A 22,302-nucleotide genomic window follows, 5' to 3' on the forward strand; every position below is an offset into this window, starting at 1 on the left:
TCTATGCCTGGATTTTTGCATCAAAGAAATAGGTGTGAGTTTAATTATGATCCACTGCCTTTCTTTTTATACCAGTATTTCTCCATTTTTCTCTTGACCCATTCACAACTGATAATTAAAAATCTCATCCTCCAGTGTTGGTATAACCCTTACTCCACCACCCAGGCTGGAAATCACCAATGAAACATGACACATAAGTCTCTCTGGCTCCATTATCAACACCAACATAATTTGTACTTTAAATATTTAAATCTTTACTTGCAGGCCACATAGACTCCACTTCTCACCTGGTTGCCCAAAAGGCCAAAGTATGATAATCGATCAACAAGGTATTACAGACGTACTGGCCTTTGAGAAATTATCAAAGTAACCTTTAAGACAAACTTCCCAGAACAGAATTCCTTACTTAGAAGTGAAATCATCTAAAAAGAAACATTTCTTCTACTGAAATCTAATTCTAAGTTTCTAATGTGAAAGCCAGGAGCTGGAATAATTAGATCCATTCCTAGGGGAAAGCCAATGACTACAAATAACGCTCGTGAACGCCCCATCCCATGTAGCCTACGGCCACCAAGCTCACAAGTGACATCACTCAAGGCCTCTTCCTTCAACTTCCTTAGTAAGCTGCCGCAGCAAAGGTTTCCCATGATAACTGCAACAATGATCGTGTCAGAATCTCCTCTGACATTAAGAGTAATTCTGTCGGCTTCTACTCACTCCCTAGCTAAGCTTTGTCCTCATGTCCTTTGGCAGCAACAGGGGAATCACATCTCTATTACGGGTGACTTCTTTCTACAACTCACACGATGGAGGGAGGAGATGAGAAATGAGGTAGCTTCAGGCTGGAGAAGCAAGGAATCTATCCTGAAGCATGAATTCTTGAGGCGATTTCATTTCCAATCCTGTGGAGTAAGTTACACTCAGGCGGAAACATCCATGCCGTTGATGGATTTACGGGGCTCCACTAAAGCCCAGAACTAGGAGACTTTTGTTTTTTGCTGGGATCACTGTGCCTTTATAAATAGAAGCAACCAAAATCAAAGTCACAGCGAGATTTTTCAGAAGTTTTCCTTCCTCTTTTCTAGAAAAGAAAGGGCTGCAGAAACCACATTCTGGATATCCAAGCTCTCGATAATCTAGAATGATCGACCCTAGAACACTCAGCAGTAACTAACAATGCCCCCAAAACACACACCAAAGTCAACTTACCAAGTTACAGATCATGCTCTGGTCTGTCTGCATTGTGAATAATGAAGTGTCCTGGGGCTGAAAATTGGGGAGAAAACAGAAAATGAAAAATTATGAAGGTTCCAGCTTAATTTGCTAAAAAGAACAACAAAGATACCATTTCAATTAGCTTCTATCAATCGTATAAATACACTATAAAGTTTTAAAGAAGTCTCCTTTTATTTTAAATCAGAAAAGCAGATAATACAAAAGTAATTTTAACAATAGATGTTCTAAACATAACTGTGGGCTAGCGTGATACCACACAATAGTACAGTAAGAGTCATTTTAAAAAAAGGGTCATTTTTGTTCTGCAGCTTCTCTTCTGGACATCTACACTGAATTGGAATTTAGTGGTTCTAAACTACAAATTCACACTTCTTAAATGTTAGAAATTCAATCTTACTCTATCACCTAGCTATGACTTCTATATGGGTTAATGATGAGCCATAACTTAAAAATGTTATACCATGTATTCAATGGCCTAAAAAAAAAAAAAAATCAAGCTGGAATAAATCTAAGGGAACAGTGATCTCGAAGACAATATTCATCTCTCGTTATGCTAGTAGCCAGGCTTATACCCACCAGAGAGAAGACCAGAAGAGTCTTTCCTGGTTAATCTGACCAGTTGAAGACAAAAAAAAAAAAAAAAAAAGTACCCACAGAATTTGATATCAGGGCTCCCCAACAGAAAAGATGAGGCAATGACAGTTGGTTAAAGATGTTGTATTGAGGCAATTATCTCTGTTACCTCCAGAATCCAAACTAAACAATAAAGGGAATTTCATAAAGCAAATTTAAAAAGGCATAAATCCATGAGCATAAAAAGAATGAGAAGAAAGATCAGAGCAATAACATTTTTGAAACTGAAAAGCAGACGAAAGAAGAAGTAACTTGGTGGACCCCCCAAAAATCTGTATCCTAAGGTGATGTAAGAAATGCCAAAAACACAACCCAGTGTATTACTCAGAACTCCCAAAGGATCAAGAATTAGAAACATGGGGACCAAGGGAAATGGAAGCTGGGTCGTGCTAAAGATGGGCAATTGGCTGGCAGTCTTTGAAAAAGTAAATGGACCTCAAAATTCTTTCATGGATCCGAAAACCAAGCTATATCCCTTCATCACAGCACAAGACTTGACATTACTTCCACAGAGGCTGAAACAGAGGGCCTCTGGACTGGGGAACACAGAGGTATATTAGGAAAGTAGCAGGCTTAAGTGAGCATTTACATAATAAATACTGAGAGCCCGGGGCCCCTCCCCTCCAACCCCCAACTTCTTTGCCATCCACTTCCCATTGTACCCACGAGATAGGAGACCAGAAGAGCTAGAAATTTAACCAGCACAAGAAAAATGCCTATAGAATTTCACATCAGGGGCTCCTCAGTAGGAAAAATGAACCAGAAAATTCCAGAACAATACCTATAGTCAATGAGCTCTACCTACCTATACAAGTTTCCCATCAGCTTTTTTTTAAAATTTTATTATGTTATGTTAGTCACCATACAATACATCATTAGTTTTTGATGTAGTGATCCACGATCCATTGTTTTTGTATAACACCCAGTGCTCCATGCAGTACATGCCCTCCTTAATACCCATCAGCGGGCTAACCAATCCCCCCTCACCCCTCCCCTCTAAAACCCTGTTTGTTTCTCAGGTCCATAGTCTCTCATGGTTCATCTCTCCCTCCAAATCCCCCTGCCCATTTTTCCCTTCCTTCTCCTAATGTCCTCCATGTTATTCCTTATGTTCCACAAATAAGTGAAACCATATGATAATTGACTTTCTCTGCTTGACTTATTTCACTTAGCATAATCTCCTCCAGTCCCATCCATGTTGATGTAAAAGTTGGGTATTCATCTTTTCTGATGGCTGAGTAATATTCCATTGTATATATGGACCACATCTTCTTTATCCATTCATCTGTTGAAGGGCATCTCGGCTCTTTCCACAGTTTGGCTATTGCGGACATTGCTGCTATGAACATTGGGGTGCATATGGCCCGTCTTTTCACTACATCTGTGTCTTCGGGGTAAATACCCAGGAGTGCAATTGCTGGGTCATAGGGTAGCTCTATTTTTAATTTTTTGAGGCACCTCCACACTGTTTTCCAAAGTGGCTACACTAACAGTGTAAGAGGGTTCCCCTTTCTCCACAACCTCTCCAACATTTGTTCTTTCCCTGTCCATTTTTGCCATTCTAACTGGTGTAAGCTGGTATCTCAATGTGGTTTTGATTTGGATTTCCCTGATGGCTAATGATGATGAAAATTTTTTCATGTGTCCGTTAGCCATTTTTATGTCTTCTTCAGAGAAGTGTCTGTTCATCTCTTCTGCCCACTTTTTTTGACTTGATTATTTGTTTTTTGGGTGTTGAGTTTGAGAAGTTCTTTATAGATCTTGGATACCAGCCTGTAGTGTCATTTGCAAATATCTTCTCCCATTCTGTGGGTTGCCTCCTTGTTTTCTTGACTGTTTCCTTTGCTGTGCAGAAGCTTTGTATCTTGATGAAGTCTCAAAAGTTCATTTTTGCTTTTGTTTCACTAGCTTTTGGAGATATATCTTGAAAGAAGTTGCTGTAGGGCGATGTCAAAGAGGTTACTGCCCATGTTCTCCTCTAAGATTTTGATGGACTCCTGTCTCACATTGAGGTCTTTCATCCACTTTGAGTTTATCTTTGTGTATGGTGTTAGAGAATGGTCGAGTTTCATTCTTCTGCATGTGGCTGTCCAATTTTCCCAGCACCATTTATTGAAGAGACTATCTTTTTTCCATTGCACGTTTTTTCCTGCTTTGTCAAAGATTATTTGACCATAGAGTTGAGGGTCCATATCTGGGTTCTCTATTCTGTTCCATTGGTCTGTATGTCTGTTTTTGTGCCAGTACCATGCTGTCTTGGTGATCACAGCTTTGTAATATAGCTTGAAATCGGGCAACGTGATGCCCCCAGCTTTGTTTTTCTTTTTCAACATCTCCTTGGCGATTCAGGGTCTTTTCTGGTTCCATACAAATTTCAGGATTGTTTGTTCCAGCACTTTGAAAAATGTCATTGGAATTTTGATCGGGATGGCACTGAAGGTATAGATTGCTCTGGGTAGCATAGACATTTTAACAATGTTTCTTCTTCCGATCCATGAGCATGGAATGTTTTTCCATCTTTTTGTGTCTTCTTCAATTTCTTTCATGAGTGTTCTGTAGTTCCTAGAGTAGAGATCCTTTACCGCTTTGGTTAGGTTTATTCCGAGGTATCTTATGGTTTTTGGTGCCATTGTATATGGAATCGTTTCCCTAATTTCTCTTTCTACAGTTGCATTGTTAGTGTATAAGAAAGCAACTGATTTCTGTGCATTGATTTTGTATCCTGCCGCATTACTGAATTGCTGTATGAGTTCTAGTAATTTGGGGGTGGAGTCTTTGGGGTTTTCCACATAAAGTATCATGTCGTCTGTGAAAAGAGAGAGTCTGACTTCTTCTTTGCCAATCTGAATACCTTTTATTTCTTTTTGTTGTCTGATTGCTGTTGCTAGGACTTCTAGTACTATGTTGAACAATACTGGCGAGAGTGGGCATTCTTCATGTGTTCCTCATCTTAAGGGAAAGTCTTTCAGCTTTTCCCCATTGAGGATGATATTCGCTGTGGGTTTTTCATAGATGGATTTTATGAACTTGAGGAATGTTCCCTCTATCCCTATACTCTGAAGAGTTTTAATCAGGAAAGGATGTTGTATTTTGTCAAATGCTTTATCTGCATCAATTGAGAGGACCATATGGTTCTTCTCCCTCCTCTTATTAACGTGTTCTATCACACTGATTGATTTGCGAATGTTGAACCACCCTTGCCTCCCAAGGATAAATCCCACTTGATCGTGGTGGATGATCCTTTTAATGTATTGTTGGATCCTATTAGCTAGGATTTTGTTGAGGATTTTGGAATCCATATTCATCAGGGATATCAGTCTGAAATTGTCCTTTCTGATGGGGTCTTTGCCTGGCTTGGGATTAAGGTAATGCTGGCCTCATAGAATGAGTTTGGAAGTTTTCCTTCTGTTTCTATTTTTTGAAACAGCTTCAGAAGAATAGGTATTATTTCTTCTTTGAATGTTTGGTAGAACTCCCCAGGGAATCCATCAGGCCCTGGACTCTTGTTTTTTGGGAGGTTTTTGATCACTCCTTCAATCTCGTTCCTGGTTATTGGCCTATTCAGGTTGTCAATTTCTTCCTGTTTCAGTCTGGCAGCTTATAGGTTTCCAGGAAGGCCTCCATTTCATCCAGATTGCTCAGTTTATTGGCATATAGTTGTTGATAATAATTTCTAATAATTGTTTCCATTTCCTTGGTGTTAGTCGTGATCTCTCCCCTTTAATTCATAATTTTATTAATTTGCATCCTTTCTCTTTTCTTCTGGATAAGTCTGGCCAGTGGTTTATCAATCTTATTAATTCTTTCAAAGAACCAACTTCTAGTTTCATTGATCTGATCTACTGTGTTTCTCCTTTCTAATTCATTGATTTCTGCTCTAATTTTAATTATTTCTCTTCTAATGCGTGGCTTAGGCATTGTTTGTTGCTTTTTCTCTAGTTCTTTAAGGTGGAGAGTTTGTTGGTGAAGTCGGGATTTTTCTATTTTTTTTTGAGTGAGGCTTGGATGGCTATGTATTTCCCCCTTAGGAACGCCTTTGTAGTATCCCATAGGTTTTGGACCGATGTGTTTTCGTTCTCATTGATTTCCATGAATTATTTAAGTTCTTCTTTGATTTCTTGGTTGACCCAAACATTCTTGAGCAGAGTGGTCTTTAGCTTCCGAGTGTTTGAATTTCTGCCACATTTTTTCTTGTGATTGAGTTCCAGTTTTAAAGCACTGTGGTCTGAGAATATGCAGGGAATAATCTCAATCTTTTGGTATTGGTTGAGACCTGATTTGTGACCCAGTATGTGGTCTATTCTGGAGAAAGTTCCATGTGCGCTCGAGAAGAATGAGTATTCTGTTGTTGTAGGGTGGAATGTTCTGTATATATCTATGAGGTTCATCTGGTCCAGTGTATCATTCAAAGCTCTTGTTTCCTTGTTGATTTTCTGCTTAGATGATCTGTCCATTGCTGAGAGTGGAGTATTGAGGTCTCCTACAATTAACGTATTGTTATCAATATGACTCTTTATTTTGGTTAACAGTTGGCTTATGTAGATGGCTGCTCCCATGTTGGGGGCATAGATATTTACAATTGTTAGATCTTCTTGTTGGATAGACCCTTTAAGAATGATATAGTGTCCTTCTGTGTCTCTTATTACAGACTTTAGTTTAAAATCTAATTTGTCTGATATAAGAATTGTTACCCCAGCTTTCTTTTGAGGTCCGCTCGCACGGAAGATGGATCTCCAACCCTTCACTTTCAGTCTGGATGTATCTTTACGTTCAAAATGAGTCTCTCTCTTTTTTTTTTAAGATTTTATTTATTTGCGAGAGAGAGAATGAGAGACAGAGAGCATGAGAGGGAGGAAGGTCAGAGGGAGAAGCAGACTCCCCGCTGAGCAGGGAGCCTGATGTGGGACTCGATCCCGGGACTCCAGGATCATGACCTGAGCTGAAGGCAGTCGCTTAACCAACTGAGCCACCCAGGTGCCCCCAAATGAGTCTCTTATAGACAGCATATGGGTGGGTCTTGTCTTTTTATCCAATCTGCAACCCTGTGCCATTTTATGGGAGCGTTTAGGCCATTCACGTTGAGAGTGATTATTGAAAGATATGAATTAATTGTCATCATGTTGCCTGTGAAGACCTTGTTTTTATAGATTGTCCCTGTAAATTTCTGTTGTAGATCACTCTTGGGGTGTTTCTCCTTTTATAGAACCCCCCCTAATATTTCTTGCAGGGCTGGCTTAGTGGTCACATATTCTTTCAGCTTCTGCCAGTCGTGGAAGCTCTGCATCTCTCCATCCATTCTAAATGAAAGCCTTGCCGGATATAGTATTCTTGGCTGCATGTTCTTCTCATATAGTACCCTGAATATGTCTTGCCAGGTCTCTGTGTATAGGTTTGACGTTATTCTAATGTTCCTCCCTCTATGTTGCCATTAATTGATTTCTCCATTCTAGCCATTGTCTTCACAATTGCTAGCCTGAATTCTATCTCCGACATCTTGGTTATATCTGTATCCATTTGTAAATCTGCAGCGTAAGTCATAATCTCTGAGTCTTTTCTGTTTTGGGGGCTCCTCCTCCTAATCATTCTGTTGATGGGTGTTTGAGGGAATGTATAGAGTCTGAATTATTGACCAGAACCCAAGCAAGATGCACCTGTTTTCTTGGGGCCTTAGGGTTGCTGGCCTCTTGTTTTCCCAGCCTGTCTTCTGGGGGAGGGGTCTGCCGCACTGTTAGTCAGGCAACCCTGTTTGGGTGGAGTTGCCCTGCGCCCCTGTGGTGGGGGATGGGCTCAGTGAGAATCAGTCTTTGGGGCTTTTGTTCTCTGGCGCCTTTCCCTGGCGGCTTTCTGCATCTCTTCCGTGAGTCAGAGCAGAAGAGACCGTTTCCAACCCTCTGCCTCAGAGCAGAGAGACCGCAGTCTGTTCTTCAGTGAGCCCTCCAGGCTACACTATCTCCATTTCTGTCCATGCTGCTATAAACTGCAGCGTCCTGGGTTGTGCGCCCCTCCGCAGCGCTACCAGTCCTGCCTCCAGGTCGTGGCCCGTCTCTGCCCTTTGTGCTTCTAAAACCACCAGCCACTCCCAGTTCACGCGCGCCACTCAGCTGCTCCGGGTTTCTGACTCGGAGGCTGCAGTTCGCGTGCGCGCGACCGTTGCTCCGGTTTCTGTCCGGGGGGGCTGCGGTTTGCATGCGGGTGATCCCGCCGGTCTGGTCCTCCACCCCGGGGGCTGCCCTAACGTTCTTTCCTGACGCTACCGGTCTGCAAGTCTGTGCCCTGTCCACAGCCGTGAGGCTGTCACTCACCGGTGGTGTAGGGATCCCCACGTCCAGGCTCCCTCCCGCTGCCGTTTATCCTCCGATATCTGCCCACAGAATCACGGCTCTCCGCTTCGTATCTCAAAACCAACTGCCTGCGATATTCTGTTTGTAGAGATCCAGATCTTCTTACATCTCAGGCTGGTTTCATGGGTGCTCAGAGTGGCCTGGTAGATATCCAGCTCAATTCCGGGGACCAGTTGAAATAGGGTCCCCTACTCCTCAGCCATCATTCCCCCCCCTCCTCCCATCAGCTTTTAAGTGGACATAAACATAAGTAGAAAGCCAGGATCACCAGGCATTTAGGGAAAGTCTCAAATATTAAAGGGAAAAGCTGAATAGTTAAAAAAAAAAAAAAGGAAGTAGAAGAAACAAAGACTTTCCAGGTGGACAAAGACCTTCAAAAATGGCCATGATTTTTTTTTTCAAATATTTTATTTGAGAGAGAGAGAGACAAAGAGTGTGAGAGAGAGAGAGAAAGAGCACGAGCAGGGGGGAGAGGCAGAGGAAGAGGGAGAAGCAGACTCCCCTGCTGAGCAGGGATCCTGACTCAGGGCTCGATCCCTGGACCCCGGGATCATGATCTGAGCTGAAGGCAGATGCTTCACCAACTGAGCCACCCAGGCGCCCCAATGACCATGATTATTAATACTTCCAGAGATATAATGGAAGTGTATTCATGACATAAGAAGAGGATGCTATTAAAAAACAAATATTCAGTAAACAAAAACAGCTCTTGGAAATTAAAAAAAAAATAGTAGTGAAAAATCTGTTGAAAAACCTGGTAATCAGAGAAAGATGACCAAGAAAAGGAAAAAGCAAGGAAAACAATGAGTAATATTCCATTGTATATATATCACCTCTTCTTTATCCATTTACCTGAAACTAACATAAGATTGTAGGTTTATTATATTGGAATGAAAATAAAAACAAAAACTTAAGAAAAGGCTAATACCTATCATTTCCCAATAATTTTTAATACTTCAGTCTCTATACAAATACAAATTGCCTGCAAATTGAAATTAAAATTTTGATATAAGATACAGAATTTCTAGTAGTAGATCTATGTGATGTTGGAGAACCATTATAGTATTACACAAAGCCATTGAAAATTAATGGTTATGCCCAATTAAAGACCAGCTAACAAATGAAAAGAAGAACCAACAAGGATAATGACGTAACAGATACTTGGAATGAGAATACTATTTATTTTATTTATATTTATTTTTAAATTAATTTATTTATTTGAGAGAATGTGAGTGCAAGGGGTAGGGGGGAGTAGCAGAGGAGAAGGAGAGAGAAACCCTAAGCAGACACTGTGCTGAGTGCAGACCCTGACGAAGGGCTGGATCTCATGACCCAGAGATCACGACCTGAGCAGAAACCAAGACTCAGATGCTTAACCGAGTGTGCCACACAGACACCCAGAGAATACTATTTAAATAATTATATTCAAGATTAAGAAAGGCCTTTGAAAAAAAAACAACAAAAGGCTCAAATATTAATTCAAAACCTATTTTTGGAAAAAAGACTCTTATGATCCTGCTATAAGAGTCAAATGAAGTAAAAGTTATTGTTTGTGGAATATTTCTGTTGGAAAATTGTTTATTCTAAAAATTAGCATGGAGTTTTCATGATATCTTAATTTTATTAAGACTAAGATTAATTTTTTAAAAAGAATCAAAACAATAGTCTCTCAGTGGCAACATTAGGAGGTAGAAATGGATGGAGCAATGGCTTCAAAATTCTAAGGGAAAAATTATTTTTTTTTAAAGATTTTTATTTATTTATTGAGAGAGAGAGAGCATGAGAGGGGGGAGGGTCAGAGGGAGAAGCAGGCTCCCTGCTGAGCAGGGAGCCCGATATGGGACTCAATCCCGGGACTCCAGGATCATGACCTGAGCCGAAAGCAGTCGCTTAACCAACTGAGCCACCCAGGCACCGAGAAAAATTATTTTCTAATATGATATCCAATCTAACAGATCATTATGTATATAAAGACATTTTCAGATGTACAAGGTCACAAATATATACTTTTCTTGCATACTTTTCTTAGGAAGCCTCTAGAGAATATGCTTTAATTTATGGATGAAGATGTGTTTTAATATGTGGAATTAAGCCACAAATGAGGAAGATTTGTGTCCAGAAAAGAATGGATTGACATAAGAAGAGAGGTGAAGGCGGGGCACCTGGATGGCTCAGTTGTTAAGCGTCTGCTTTCGGCTCAGGTCATGATCCCAGGGTCCTGGGATCGAGCCCCACATCAGGCTCCCTGCTCCGCGGGAAGCCTGCTTCTCCCTCTCCCACTCCCCCTGCTTGTGTTCCCTCTCTCGCTGTGTCTCTCTCTGTCAAATAAATAAATAAAAAATCTTAAAAAAAAAAAAAAAGGGAGAGGTGAAGACCATGCCTAGGACAGGCCTGTGGGAACAGGTGTGACAGCAGGTGTCGCCAGAGAGCCCAGTTCAGACAGAGCAGTCCAGAAGAGACAAGCAAATTCTTCAGGAAGATGAAACTGACCGAATGCTTAATATTTTCCAACAAAACGAGGGGAGATTTATATAACTAACTACAGAGTATGGGACTGAATTAGTGATAAGTCCCTAAAACACTAAGCAAACGAACCAACAAGCAAACAAGACCCTGCGGTTATTTCCTCAAAAGAGAACAGAAAGTCGGCATAAGGGCGCCTGGGTGGCTCAGTTGGTTAAGCGACTGCCTTCAGCTCAGGTCATGATCCCAGGGTCCTGGGATCGAGTCCCGCATCGGGCTCCCTGCTCTGCAGGGAGCCTGCTTCTCCCTCTCCCACTCCCCCTGCTTGTGTTCCCTCTCTCGCTGTGTCTCTCTCTGTCAAATAAATAAATAAAAATCTTTAAAAAAATAAAAAAATAAAAAAAAAAATAAAAAAAAAAAAAAAAAAAAGAAAGTCGGCATAAAACTAAAGGTAAACTTCATGGTGGGGGGCCGATAGTACTGATATCATTGTAGTATTACCACAGATTGGATGGATGCCTATCTGGGACTACAGAAGAGGAATGGCAGGAAAGAGAGGGAGGGTGAGCTGGGGTGGGGGGAGGCGTCGGAGGGCACATTAAGTCTGCACCTTCCAGAGAGATGAGTCGATAGATAATGCTTTAGAGACCAAGAAGTAGCATTATAAGCAAGTCATGCACACACGTGACTGAGATCAGACAATATGGAAAAGGAGTAAAAATATTTACCTCTAAGAAACAGGAAATGGAGGAGGTGTATGACGGTCTGAACTTTTTATATAAAACGCTCTAATACAATTTTGTTACTCTTTACATGATGTGCATTTATAACTGATAAACATATACATTTAAAAAAATGAGTAATGAGTATTCTTATGACATGACCTTTCAAAAGAGTTTTATGCAGACTGAAGAGATGCATTATCTTCTCCCTCCATGGTTGTGTGTACCTGTATTTGGATGCAGGTGTGGGCGGACTTTATCATTTTACAGGTAACATGGGGGAAAATAGTCAAACTTTTAAATAGAGAAATTCTAAATGTTAAAATTAGAAATTGTTCATCTCTAATATTCTGAGACAAAGCATTCAGCACAGACAAGCCTCTGTTTGAAGTCTCCCTTGAAGAGGTTTTCAGAACTTACTCCACGGGCTTGAGAGTGGTATGGCCTGTCCTTACATGGGTTACAACTGTCCATCTGTTGGGTCATACAGAATGATGGGACAGTCCACCTTGTGGCTCCTCTTCCACCAACACCCAAGGGAAATTCTGCCTTATTGATCAGAGCCAATCTACCGTTTCTGATCCTCAAATAGCTCCTTCCTAAAGAATGACTGAAGAGAGAAGGTTCTGTGTAGTAGGGCTCTTATATGAATCTCCATAAGGAGGCTCCTAAAAACCATTTCTATTTTCTAAAGATCCATCCCATTGGTTCAAAGCAATCCTATCTCCTCTTTTCTAACAGCTGAATCTAGTGGATCTCTCAGATCAGGAGAACTTCTCATTTCCAGTAGAGGAATCAGCATAATTCCACAGCAGGGCTAACAATATTAATAGCTAGTGCAGCCGGGAAGCCCTTAGTAGGTGCCGGGCTACTGGGCAAAGTGCTCTGCCTGCATGTCTCTTTGACTCTTCACAACACCCTACAACGTTGCCACTATTACTGCTTCCATTACTGAACTTGAAAGTCGTAGGGTCAAGTTTTGCACTGACACGCTTCAACATTATGCTATTCCAGTGACGTTGAGGTCCATATTTTAACAATTTGCATCATTCTCAGCAGGTAGAATGTGCCAGTGAATCGATCTCTTACCTGGGTGAATCCATTAAATGTACCACCAGAAGCCTAAACAGAAAGGGAAATCAAAGTACATTATGTTTTATCATTTTTGTGGGATCAGTAAATGTCCATCAGACAAGTTGGAAAGTGAAGACCACCACACGTTTTAAAATAATACAAAAGGTTGCTGTGCATGAAAGTGTTTAGGAAATGAAAAAGGCCACTGTATTATTTTAAATAGGCTGACAAAGATTATTTTTACAAATAATAATTTTTACTGGCATGTGGCTCAGCGTTAACCAAAGCCCACTTTCTCAATAATGAGAAGATGATTCCAGAGAAAAGCCACAAGGGGTTAATAGCTCCCATTTTAGGCTACTGATAGTATCTACAAGCATTTTCAGTATTTCTCTAATACATCATTTGGATAAACAGCAATTAGGAGAGTCTATAGCTTCAGGGGGCCTGGGTAGAAACATTTCATGTGCTCTTACTTCTATAAAATCACTTTAGGAAGAGTAAATTAGTCTGTTCTACGTATTTTTAGTATTTGAACAGTAAAACTGAAAGTAGAATAAACACAATAAATGGGATGGTAAAATAGACTCATTAGTTCCCAATACAAAGATCCTCTTTTGTAATTTTTTTTTGTCAACCTATTTGTGTTTGGTTTGCACAAATTTCAAGGAGATGAGGCAGGCCTCAGAGAAGATACTGATGGATGGATAATGAAGTAGGTGGGAAACATTAGGAAAAAAAGAACCTACAGAAGTCTTTGGCTAGTCTGTACTACACACTGGGGTAAGTACCTCTTCTTTATCAGGCTCTATTTCTTGGTACAACAATCCATATCTCTGGTTAGCAATTTCATCTTCAGATAAATCTGAGTTGCTGATGTCATTGTCTCGCGGACTAGCAGAACTCTCGGTGCTAGCATTGTGGGAGGTGCCCAGAACCAACGGTCTAGCTATCTCTTGGCTTTGTTCCCAGCAGTTAGCAATGGCTTGTTCCCCACATATATCTGCTGCTAAGTCCACATCCAGCCCTCTCTCACTTTCAACTATATCTAAATGTTCCCAGCAATTATCTAAGCCTCCTGTATCTCTGATAGGCCAGTGATTAATAGGATTAAGCCAACTGGCAAATCCACTTACTTGGCCATCTGGTATACCAGGGAATTCTAGTATATCCATACTATTCACTATTGAATCCAAGCTTGGCTGCCAGATTTGGCCTGGATCTGTTGCCCAAGAGTCTGTTTTTACAATTGTTGGCAAGTAAATGGTATGGCTACAGTTCCCAGTCACTGTACTTTCAGACCCCTCTAGTAATGAGTCTTCTGCCTTACACAAACACCAATCTCTTCTGTTTGCATTAGTTCCCAGAGAATAATTAAGATCTGTCCTAGACTGAGCTGTCACTTTATGTTTTATTGATAAAACAACAGCCTGATTTTCATTCCTGTCAACCCCAGGAGTATGTAACACAGCCTCATGCTGAATCTCTTCAGCATCTGCACTGCCTTGTCCTGAGTGATGTATTATATCCTGGTTAGGAGAGTCTATTAAATTTTTCCTTATGTCTTTTCTAGCTAAACCCCATCCCTCAGGGCTGGCATTTTCAAGATTAGATACAGAATCAGTCTGGAGATGCAGATTCAAAATATCTGTGTGATGGACAGGTTTAGCTCCAGAGCCCTCTATAATTTCACAATTATTAATTACTACTTGATTCCCCTCCTCTAGCCCTTGGCTTCTGTTACTAAATTCAGCTGCCATATCTACTCTTTCCAGGTCTTCTTCTAATACACCAATCTTATCAAAATACTTTTCATTGGTCTTTTCACTTTCCTTACAACTAGCTCTTAGATCTTTCATCATTTCCTCTTTATTGACTGCTAAGGTCTCCTGGTCTTGCTTTCCTATTTTCTTAAGAAGATCTACTAGCCTGTCTCCTGTACATTCACACGCTTTCTCTTCAAATTCCTTTGTACCTTCTAGTGCCTTGATATCAATAGCTCCAGTGTCTACCTTTTCACATGTCTCCACACCTGCCCACATAGAATCTTCCATCTTCTCTTTCTCTTCCTCTTCTTCTGACTGTTTAACATCTTCTTGACTTTCTCTGACCAGGCCACCAGTTTCTGTGGCTGCCATCTCTGAGGCAGGTAAGTCATGAGGCTGCTCCATCTCCATACCAGCCGCTGTGGCAAATTCAGCCTCAGGCACAGGCTTTGGGTACAGCTGTTCATTTCCACACGGAGGGGCTGGCCCCACGACATGCTCACCCTGTTCAGCTACAGTGTGCCAGTCAGCAGAAGAAGGAATTCCAGTGGATAATCCAATGTCTTGCTCTGCTTCAGAGAGACATGAAAAGTCTTCCTGAGACCCACCTTGGGTAATTTCCTGGCTGATACTCTCTGTACTAGCATCAGGGCCCCAAATAAATGCACCTAGGTCAATCTGAGATCTTTGAATTTCTTCGGCCAACCCACTCTCTGGAGTTTCCTCCATGATCAGGTTACACAGGGAAAGACTTTTTGAAGAGTCAGTCTTTAGAGTATGCAGAATAGCAAAGAAAAAAAAAACAGAAGATGAAACAGATCATGGTAAGATATGATGAGAAACACAAAGCTCTTCAGTAGGGTAACACCAGTTAAACAAAGCTAGAGAGCATTTAAATTAAATGGCTTGAGGTTAAATCTGCGACTAGCAATGCCATGAGAAAAAAAAAAAGCTCATTCTAGATAATATCCATGTATATAGTGCACATAAAATATTTTTAAAAATCCAGAATATTCTGGATATTTACCTACCGGCTGTACCAAATCAGTGCTTGTCTGTATGAGTAAAAAAAAAATGATAATCAATAATAATAATAATAATAACAACAACAACAACAGGGCAAAAGAAGTAAATTCCCTAGCACATTAAAATCCCATGCTGTCCAGAGTCAACATTCTCCTGAAAGCTGTAGCTTTTACTGGTTTGAGATTAAATTTTACAACTTGTTTTGTGATAGAAATGAGTTTTGTTTCAATACCGTTTATGACTACACAGTTGAAACATGAATAAAGCCTTTCTCATTTTCTAGTCAACAACGATTTTCAGGGCTATTACAAGACTTCTACTTTAGCAGACTCTGAAACACAAAGTTTCAAATAAAAAAGCAAACCTGAGAACATCAGAATAAGACCAAGCCCTAGCAGCCACAAAAATACACAGTATTATATGCTCTGACACAGTATCAGAATAAACCTTTCCCCAAACTCACCCCACACTTGCTTCTTCCTCTGAGGTAGTGTTTATATGGAGGATGATCTGATACTAACCACTCTGACTGGATGATTCTCCTCACGTTCTCCCCCCAGCCTAGAAGCCTTGTCTGCACACAAACAACCCTGGGGGACTGAGAGGATCAAGGAACACCAGCAATTATGTCCAGGGAGCTATTGTTTTGCAATTTTGTCACTGCTACTATTCTTAGCAGGTTTGTCCTCTGAAATAATCCATGATCCCTCCAGATAATACCTTCATCTTCACCATACCCTTCCCAGCTACAGAAGGAAAAATGTATTAGGACTCCAACTAAAGATATGAAATACTGGAATAATAAAACATTAGCACTGTGTTCTTGGTCGTCAAGACCATTAACACAGAGTTGTGGCTAGAATTCAAATGTGCTGAACGTCAGTCCATGTATCCCTTTTTGTGATTATACAAGCAAAGCCAGCTTTCAATTAACATCTTTTAGCTCTTCTCTCGAGAGCCTTCCATGATGCTTCAAGCATCCTAAGTATTAGTGCAGTATAAACCCACTCCCGTGGAAGGGAAGGGGGCAGTCATCTTTCTGTTTTAAGATAAAAGAGTAGCAGTGTCACTTCAGAAGACCAGGCCCATGAATAGCTCGATCTAGCAAACTTTCCTGTTGCTGTCTCACTAAAAAGACAGCACGAAATTCAATAGCTGAGTTCTGAAGACCATGTGACCAGAGCTTTTCCAAGACAGGGCAGACAAACGCCCTGCCCCTGAAGGGTGTGAAGCTCCATATGGGTGTGGCCACCCTCCGAATCCCACAGCACACATGCTGCACCATAAAGCTCTGTTCGTGTCTTTTTCCCAACTCTGACTTCTGGAAGTGCTCATCCTTGCACATCAGATTAGCTGAATACACACCATTAGTAGTAACAGCTACCTTTTATTGATATGTATCAGACATGGGGCTAAGCACTCTACAAATATTATCTACTTCATCCTCACACAACCCTCTTTGGTAGGCATCATTACCCTTATTTTATGGATGAGAAATGCGGAGACTAAAAGAAGTTCATAAATTGCTCAAAGTCATATTGTTATAAGAGGTAGAGTCTGGACTCAAATCCAGAGCTGTCTGGTTCTAAAGCTCAAATTCTTATTGATGAAGCTTCATTATCATTGGAAATAATAGTAAGAAAGAGGTTCCCTGTGCAGAGTAGCCTGCCCCTTACATTTTCTCATCCATATTTTCTTCTGTTCTGTTTAAAAGCAACAAAAAATGTGCCCGCCCTTCACTACAACATTTTCGGTAGCCACCAATAACCACAGGAAGAAGCATAAAGGGGCATAACACCAAATTCTTGCTTATCCAGGCGTCTGGCACACTGACACTATTTTCCTCACCATTGTTTCCAGGTGCTGGTAATGCTTGGAACCATCAGGGAGCTGATGATTGTTCTAGGGGACTACACTCTCATTAAAAATGTCTAGGTCTTCTTCCCACCACAGGTGAATTTAAATATAACAGGGTTTTCAAATTTCTAGGGATCCAGATACATCAAAATACAAGGTTTTAGCACTCTTACCGTCCATAGGTCCCAGGGCAACGTCTGAAAGCAAACAAATAAAAATATGGTTAGTATACAAGTCCCAAGCATGTAAAAAAGACTGAGGTGACAAAAGTTCTTGAAGTAAAACATTTTGAAATACAGCACTGTTCAAGAGAAATTTCTTTGGTGATGACAAAGCTCCATATCTGTGCCGTCCAATATGGCAGCCACTAGTCACATGTAGCTACTGAGCACTTGAAATGTGCTAGCGTAAAAGAACCAAATCTTAAGTTTTACATAATTTTATTTAATTTGAATTTGAATAGCCAAATGTGGCTTGTGGCTACCATACTGGACAGTAGAGGACCAGTCAATCTGCTTTTCACTATACAAAGTAGAAAGCTGTATCTGAAAACATGATGAATGGGTTTACTTTAGTGCATACAAGTATACACACACAGAGAGACACACACACACACACTTAAAACGAAGTACAACGTGTCCAGCTATTAGAGTTTCTCACATCTTTGAGGACACGCAGTCCGAATCATTGCTAATGCTACTTCTTCCCCTCCCCCACCATATTCAAGAGGTTGCATTATGACCAGTTTGATGGTAAATGAACCCCAGAAAAAGAGTTCTTCAGTATGTTGAATTTGATGATAACACAGCTCAACTAACAGATAATCATGCAAATTAGCAGGGTGCCCCCTAAGACATATGGATGAATTAGACTTACTACTGGCATTTTAATTATCAAGCCCATTGATCCCAGTGAATGAATCCAGATGGTTCAAGTGACTTCCGCTGTGTGTTTGGGAAAGTGAAGGAGACTTCTCTTTCTCATTTCCTTTGTGACTGAGAATTGCTGCCAAGGCCACATCCTTTTCTGCCTTTGTCTTTGTGACTAGAACAGATCTGTTTATGAACTTGTTTTGAATCACTAAACGAGCGGCAAATTAGAAAGCCTGGCACTCCCATCTAAGAATACGGGAGTTTCCAGATGGGGTCACAGACGTCTCATTAGGATTCTATACTACAGAACTTGGGCCCTGTGGTTCTGAGTGAGCCTACCCACCCTGGTCTGGGCCTGCTCTAACTGTCCAGCCCCAGCCACCCAGCATCTCTGTGCAGCCTGACTGGTCTCTGGGTTAACACCCACCTGTCGAATGACTAAGAAAGGAGAGCAGAACAGCTGCATGGGAAACCACAGTTATTTTTATGTGGACTCCTTCTGCAACTAATGTGCACGTTCTGATTATTCAGATGGTTTGGATTTTCCTGCTTCCCAGGCCCTTAAGAATCACAGCCCTAGGGCGCCTGGGTGGCTCAGTCGTTAAGCGTCTGCCTTCGGCTCAGGTCATGATCCCAGGGTCCTGGGATCGAGTCCCACATCGGGCTCCCTGTTTGGCGGGAAGCCTGCTTCTCCCTATCCCTCTCCCACTCCCCCTGCTTGTGTTCCTGCTCTCGCTATCTCTCTCTCTAATAAATAAATAAAATCTTAAAAAAAAAAAAAAAAAAGAATCACAGCCCCTAAAAGCTACTCCATATCCCTGCATAATGCAGACAGCACTGCTATCTTCTCCAAAGGAAGGCAGCAATGTGAAACGGCATGTTTATCAGTCCTCAGGATCACGAAATGATGTGTTAACTCGTGTGGACACTGCGGAGATCACAGGTGAGGCGTTCCGCTAGCAGCGAGAACATCCATTTAAAACATGGGGTCAGGTGATGGGTAAGGGAGATCATTCTGAGCGAAAGGGGGAAGGCCAAGAGAATCCGATGGCTCTGTTGTTTTTGCTATCACAGCCTAAGACTGCCCTTGGTGAAAAGGAGATGTGATTAGAGCCAGCTCACAGGATGACTCTGGCGTGAAGTGACTCAATTAGAGCTACTGGAGGGGGGCGGTCGATTACCACGCCTGAGGGAGAACACGGGGCACATGTGGCTTTTCCTGATTGCAGTGATGCATTTTCTTCCAAAGACTTTTGAAGCTTAACTGAGGTCATTTTTTTTTAATTCTGAAAGAATCTTTGTTCTAAATCTACACAAATTCCATGATCTGTGGATTTATTTAATCATGAATTGATATAAAAGAGGTTTCTCTCTCGATTCAGACTCGCGGGCAGAAATGCTGTGGCAGCTCACCCACTGACCACGACAGCACCCACTGCAGAGACCTGCCTTCTGTCACTAGAGCAGTGAATGCTGGAGAGCAAGGCTGAGGAAGGCCCATGAATTCTGCACAATGAGGAAGCTCTGATGGGGAAGTGTTCTGAATGAGATTTGCATTCATGTTCTGCTTTCCTGGGCCACCAAGGCAGAACCCTCAAAACTTGCTGACAATTACTATGTTAGCATTCCCCGAAGTATGTCTTAGAGAATATTCTAATGACTATTAAAAAACTTTCATTAAAACAGATTTCTGTGGTCAAATTTGGGAAACTCTAAGTTAAACAAGTCTACACAGTTTTTTCTTTTAGTTGCAGAACTTCTTGGAGCCTTTACTATTCCGATGCATACAATCAGAGAAAGACATGTATCATATGATTTCACTGATATGAGGAATTCTTAATCGCAGGAAACAAACTGAGGGTTGCTGGAGTGGTGGGGGGTGGGAGGGATGGGGTGCCTGGGTGAGAGACATTGGGGAGGGTATGTGCTATGGTGAGCGCTGTAAATTGTGCAAGACTGTTGAATCACAGATCTGTACCTCTGAAACAAGTAATGCAATATATGTTAAGAAAAAAAAAAAAGAAGAAGAAGAAGATAGCAGGGGGGGAAATTGGAGGGGTAGACGAACCATGAGAGCCGATGGACTCTGAAAAACAAACTGAGGGTTCTAATGATGTAATGTATGGTGATTAACATAACAATAAAAAATTTAAAAAAATATTCCGATGCATATCGTGACTCTCCTTTTAAAAGAGTTAATAGAACTTTCCCAAACATTTATCTAAGAGACCCATTTTTTTGCAAGTATCTTTAAGGCTAGTATCTGATCTGCTTATTAATTACCTGCTTTATTGACATCTCAGATTTTTATTGTTCCCAAATTACAACAGGGAGGCCTTTAGAAACCCAATCATATTCTGGAAGAAAGCATGGATTAAAAGCTTTATTTATCGAGGTTTATATTGAGCTGATAGTGGTTTATTGTAAGGTATCACAAGACTTCAAGACCAGAAAATTGAGTGAGGTCTCAATTCTCAACTTCAGTTTTATAATACACCTTCATTAATTAATTTGAAGTATATTCTAACATCTTTGGATTTGCCCAAATTCAAATGTGAGCTCCCAAGCACATTAAAAATACGGATATAAACAATTTCTGTTTTGCCAAATTTTGAGTTAACTTCCTTTTGTAAGCACAGACAATTGCAAAGGAAGTCTACTACAGAGGAATCATCCGGAAGTCAATACTGTGCCCACCTCCAGGACCCCTCTGCAGGAGAACGCTGTGCGATCACTATTGGGAGTGAGGAAATGCTAAGGGTGAGGAAGTGATGAGCAAGGACAAGCTGGATAAGCAAGGCCAACTCTGGCCATAGTCAAGATCACATAAGGGAAGCTTCTGCAATGTGGAGGAGAACAAGGACTTCGAGTTCAAAACTACCAAGACTGGAAAACATTTCTGTTGGGGCATAATTTCAAGGTCATTTCTAACGTGCTTTAATATGCAAAACATGGGGAAGGAAAGTAGAGAAAACAGTAAGAAGATTAAGCCCAGGGCCAAAAAAAGAGCTTCATTTAGAGAAGCCAGAAAATGTATTGTCCGAAGCTGAACACTCTGAGTGCAAACTAATACTAATAATGACAATTACTCTGAAATGGAGGATTCCTGGGCAAGCCGGAATGCATGGCTATCCCAGCTCTATGGATAGAGAGAGCTAATGGTGGGGGGGAGCTTTGGAATGAGAGCTATGGATAGTCCTCTTTCTACTCTTCCTTCCCATTGGGGAATGTTTGTCAACCCCAAAGAAAAGTGAATAGTCACTTGAAATGGACGGGGGTCCCTGACAGGCATTTGCTGCATCATAGAGCTTATTCAAGTTTATGAAATGTCATCCCCAAACATCAGAACTGCCCCTGGCTACCTGCGACATGGGGGAGTGGGTCACTCCGGCAGAACCTGCAGGTGCCACCTCAGGCTTGAAAGGGTCGAAGTCCAGATCCAACAATGTCTCCTCTTTCTTCACCTCAGGGGCTTCGTTCTGTTAAAATAAAACAAAGTATGAGACTTTATGATATAATCCATGTATGATCCTCAATGCCACTGAATATCCCCAAAGCAGGCTCAGATAGTTTACCAGTTAGGTGGCTCACCCATAAGCTCCCAGAGTCACCAGCTAAATGTGGCGAAGGGGGAAATAACCAATTCTGGCCAACTATCATCTAAGACACCCAGGAATGTGACCCAGGCTTTTAGTTCCTCTCCTTTGTCCAGCTCTGAATCCAGCCAACGAAGAAAATGTCTGAGAGGTATGTCCTGATGCCACCAAGATCCAAGGATTCCCTTCTGCTAGTTCAGAAATCTCAGGTCAAGCATTACAGATGACTAGATGGATAAAATGGGCCAAGGCTTGGACCCATTATTGAAGCCCACTGTTGTGATGTTCCCTGCAAAGCTGGCACGTAAAAAGGAAGGGACACTGTCTATTTTGACTTCATCCACCTGCCTCATCTCCCAGAGGGACCCTATCCCTTGATCTAGTTTTCGTATGATCCATTCTTCATCCATAATGCTGGTGGTCTCAACTGTGCGTATGAGGGAGGGAGGGTGAAAGGCAAAGAAGCAGAGAGAGAACGCTGTCCCCCAACGTTTACTAAAAAATAACACTCCTGGATTAGAAACAGGTAAGACAAATAAGACCTAGGAGAAGAGTCCTGCTATGATAATAGGAAAACATTTATAACACTGAACATTAATATTTGTTCATTTATTGTGATACAAAAAAGTAACATGGGCTTGAAGTTCGCCTAACCCTGGCTCAAGTTACATAGCAAGGGTCAGAGCTGAAATAAAGTCTCCATAAGCTATCATGGT

General features: G+C 41.3%; 1 protein-coding gene across 1 annotated transcript in view; it reads right to left on the bottom strand.

Annotated features, from left to right (window-relative positions):
- AMPH (amphiphysin) overlaps window positions 1-22,302 on the bottom strand; it is a 299,364-nt gene that overhangs the window by 56,378 nt on the left and 220,684 nt on the right. Inside the window, exons 12-16 of the mRNA XM_064575587.1 lie at window positions 21,353-21,469; window positions 17,292-17,315; window positions 15,267-15,290; window positions 12,485-12,517; window positions 1,210-1,266 (exon numbers count right to left, since the gene is read on the bottom strand). Of these exons, the coding sequence (XP_064431657.1) occupies window positions 1,210-1,266; window positions 12,485-12,517; window positions 15,267-15,290; window positions 17,292-17,315; window positions 21,353-21,469 (255 nt within the window). The remainder of the gene's footprint in view (window positions 1-1,209; window positions 1,267-12,484; window positions 12,518-15,266; window positions 15,291-17,291; window positions 17,316-21,352; window positions 21,470-22,302) is intronic.

Source organism: Mirounga angustirostris, unplaced genomic scaffold (genome assembly GCF_029215605.1).
Source record: "Mirounga angustirostris isolate CCGP_5_RB_7025 unplaced genomic scaffold, mMirAng1.0.hap1 SCAF_12, whole genome shotgun sequence".
Lineage (NCBI taxonomy): Eukaryota > Metazoa > Chordata > Mammalia > Carnivora > Phocidae > Mirounga > Mirounga angustirostris.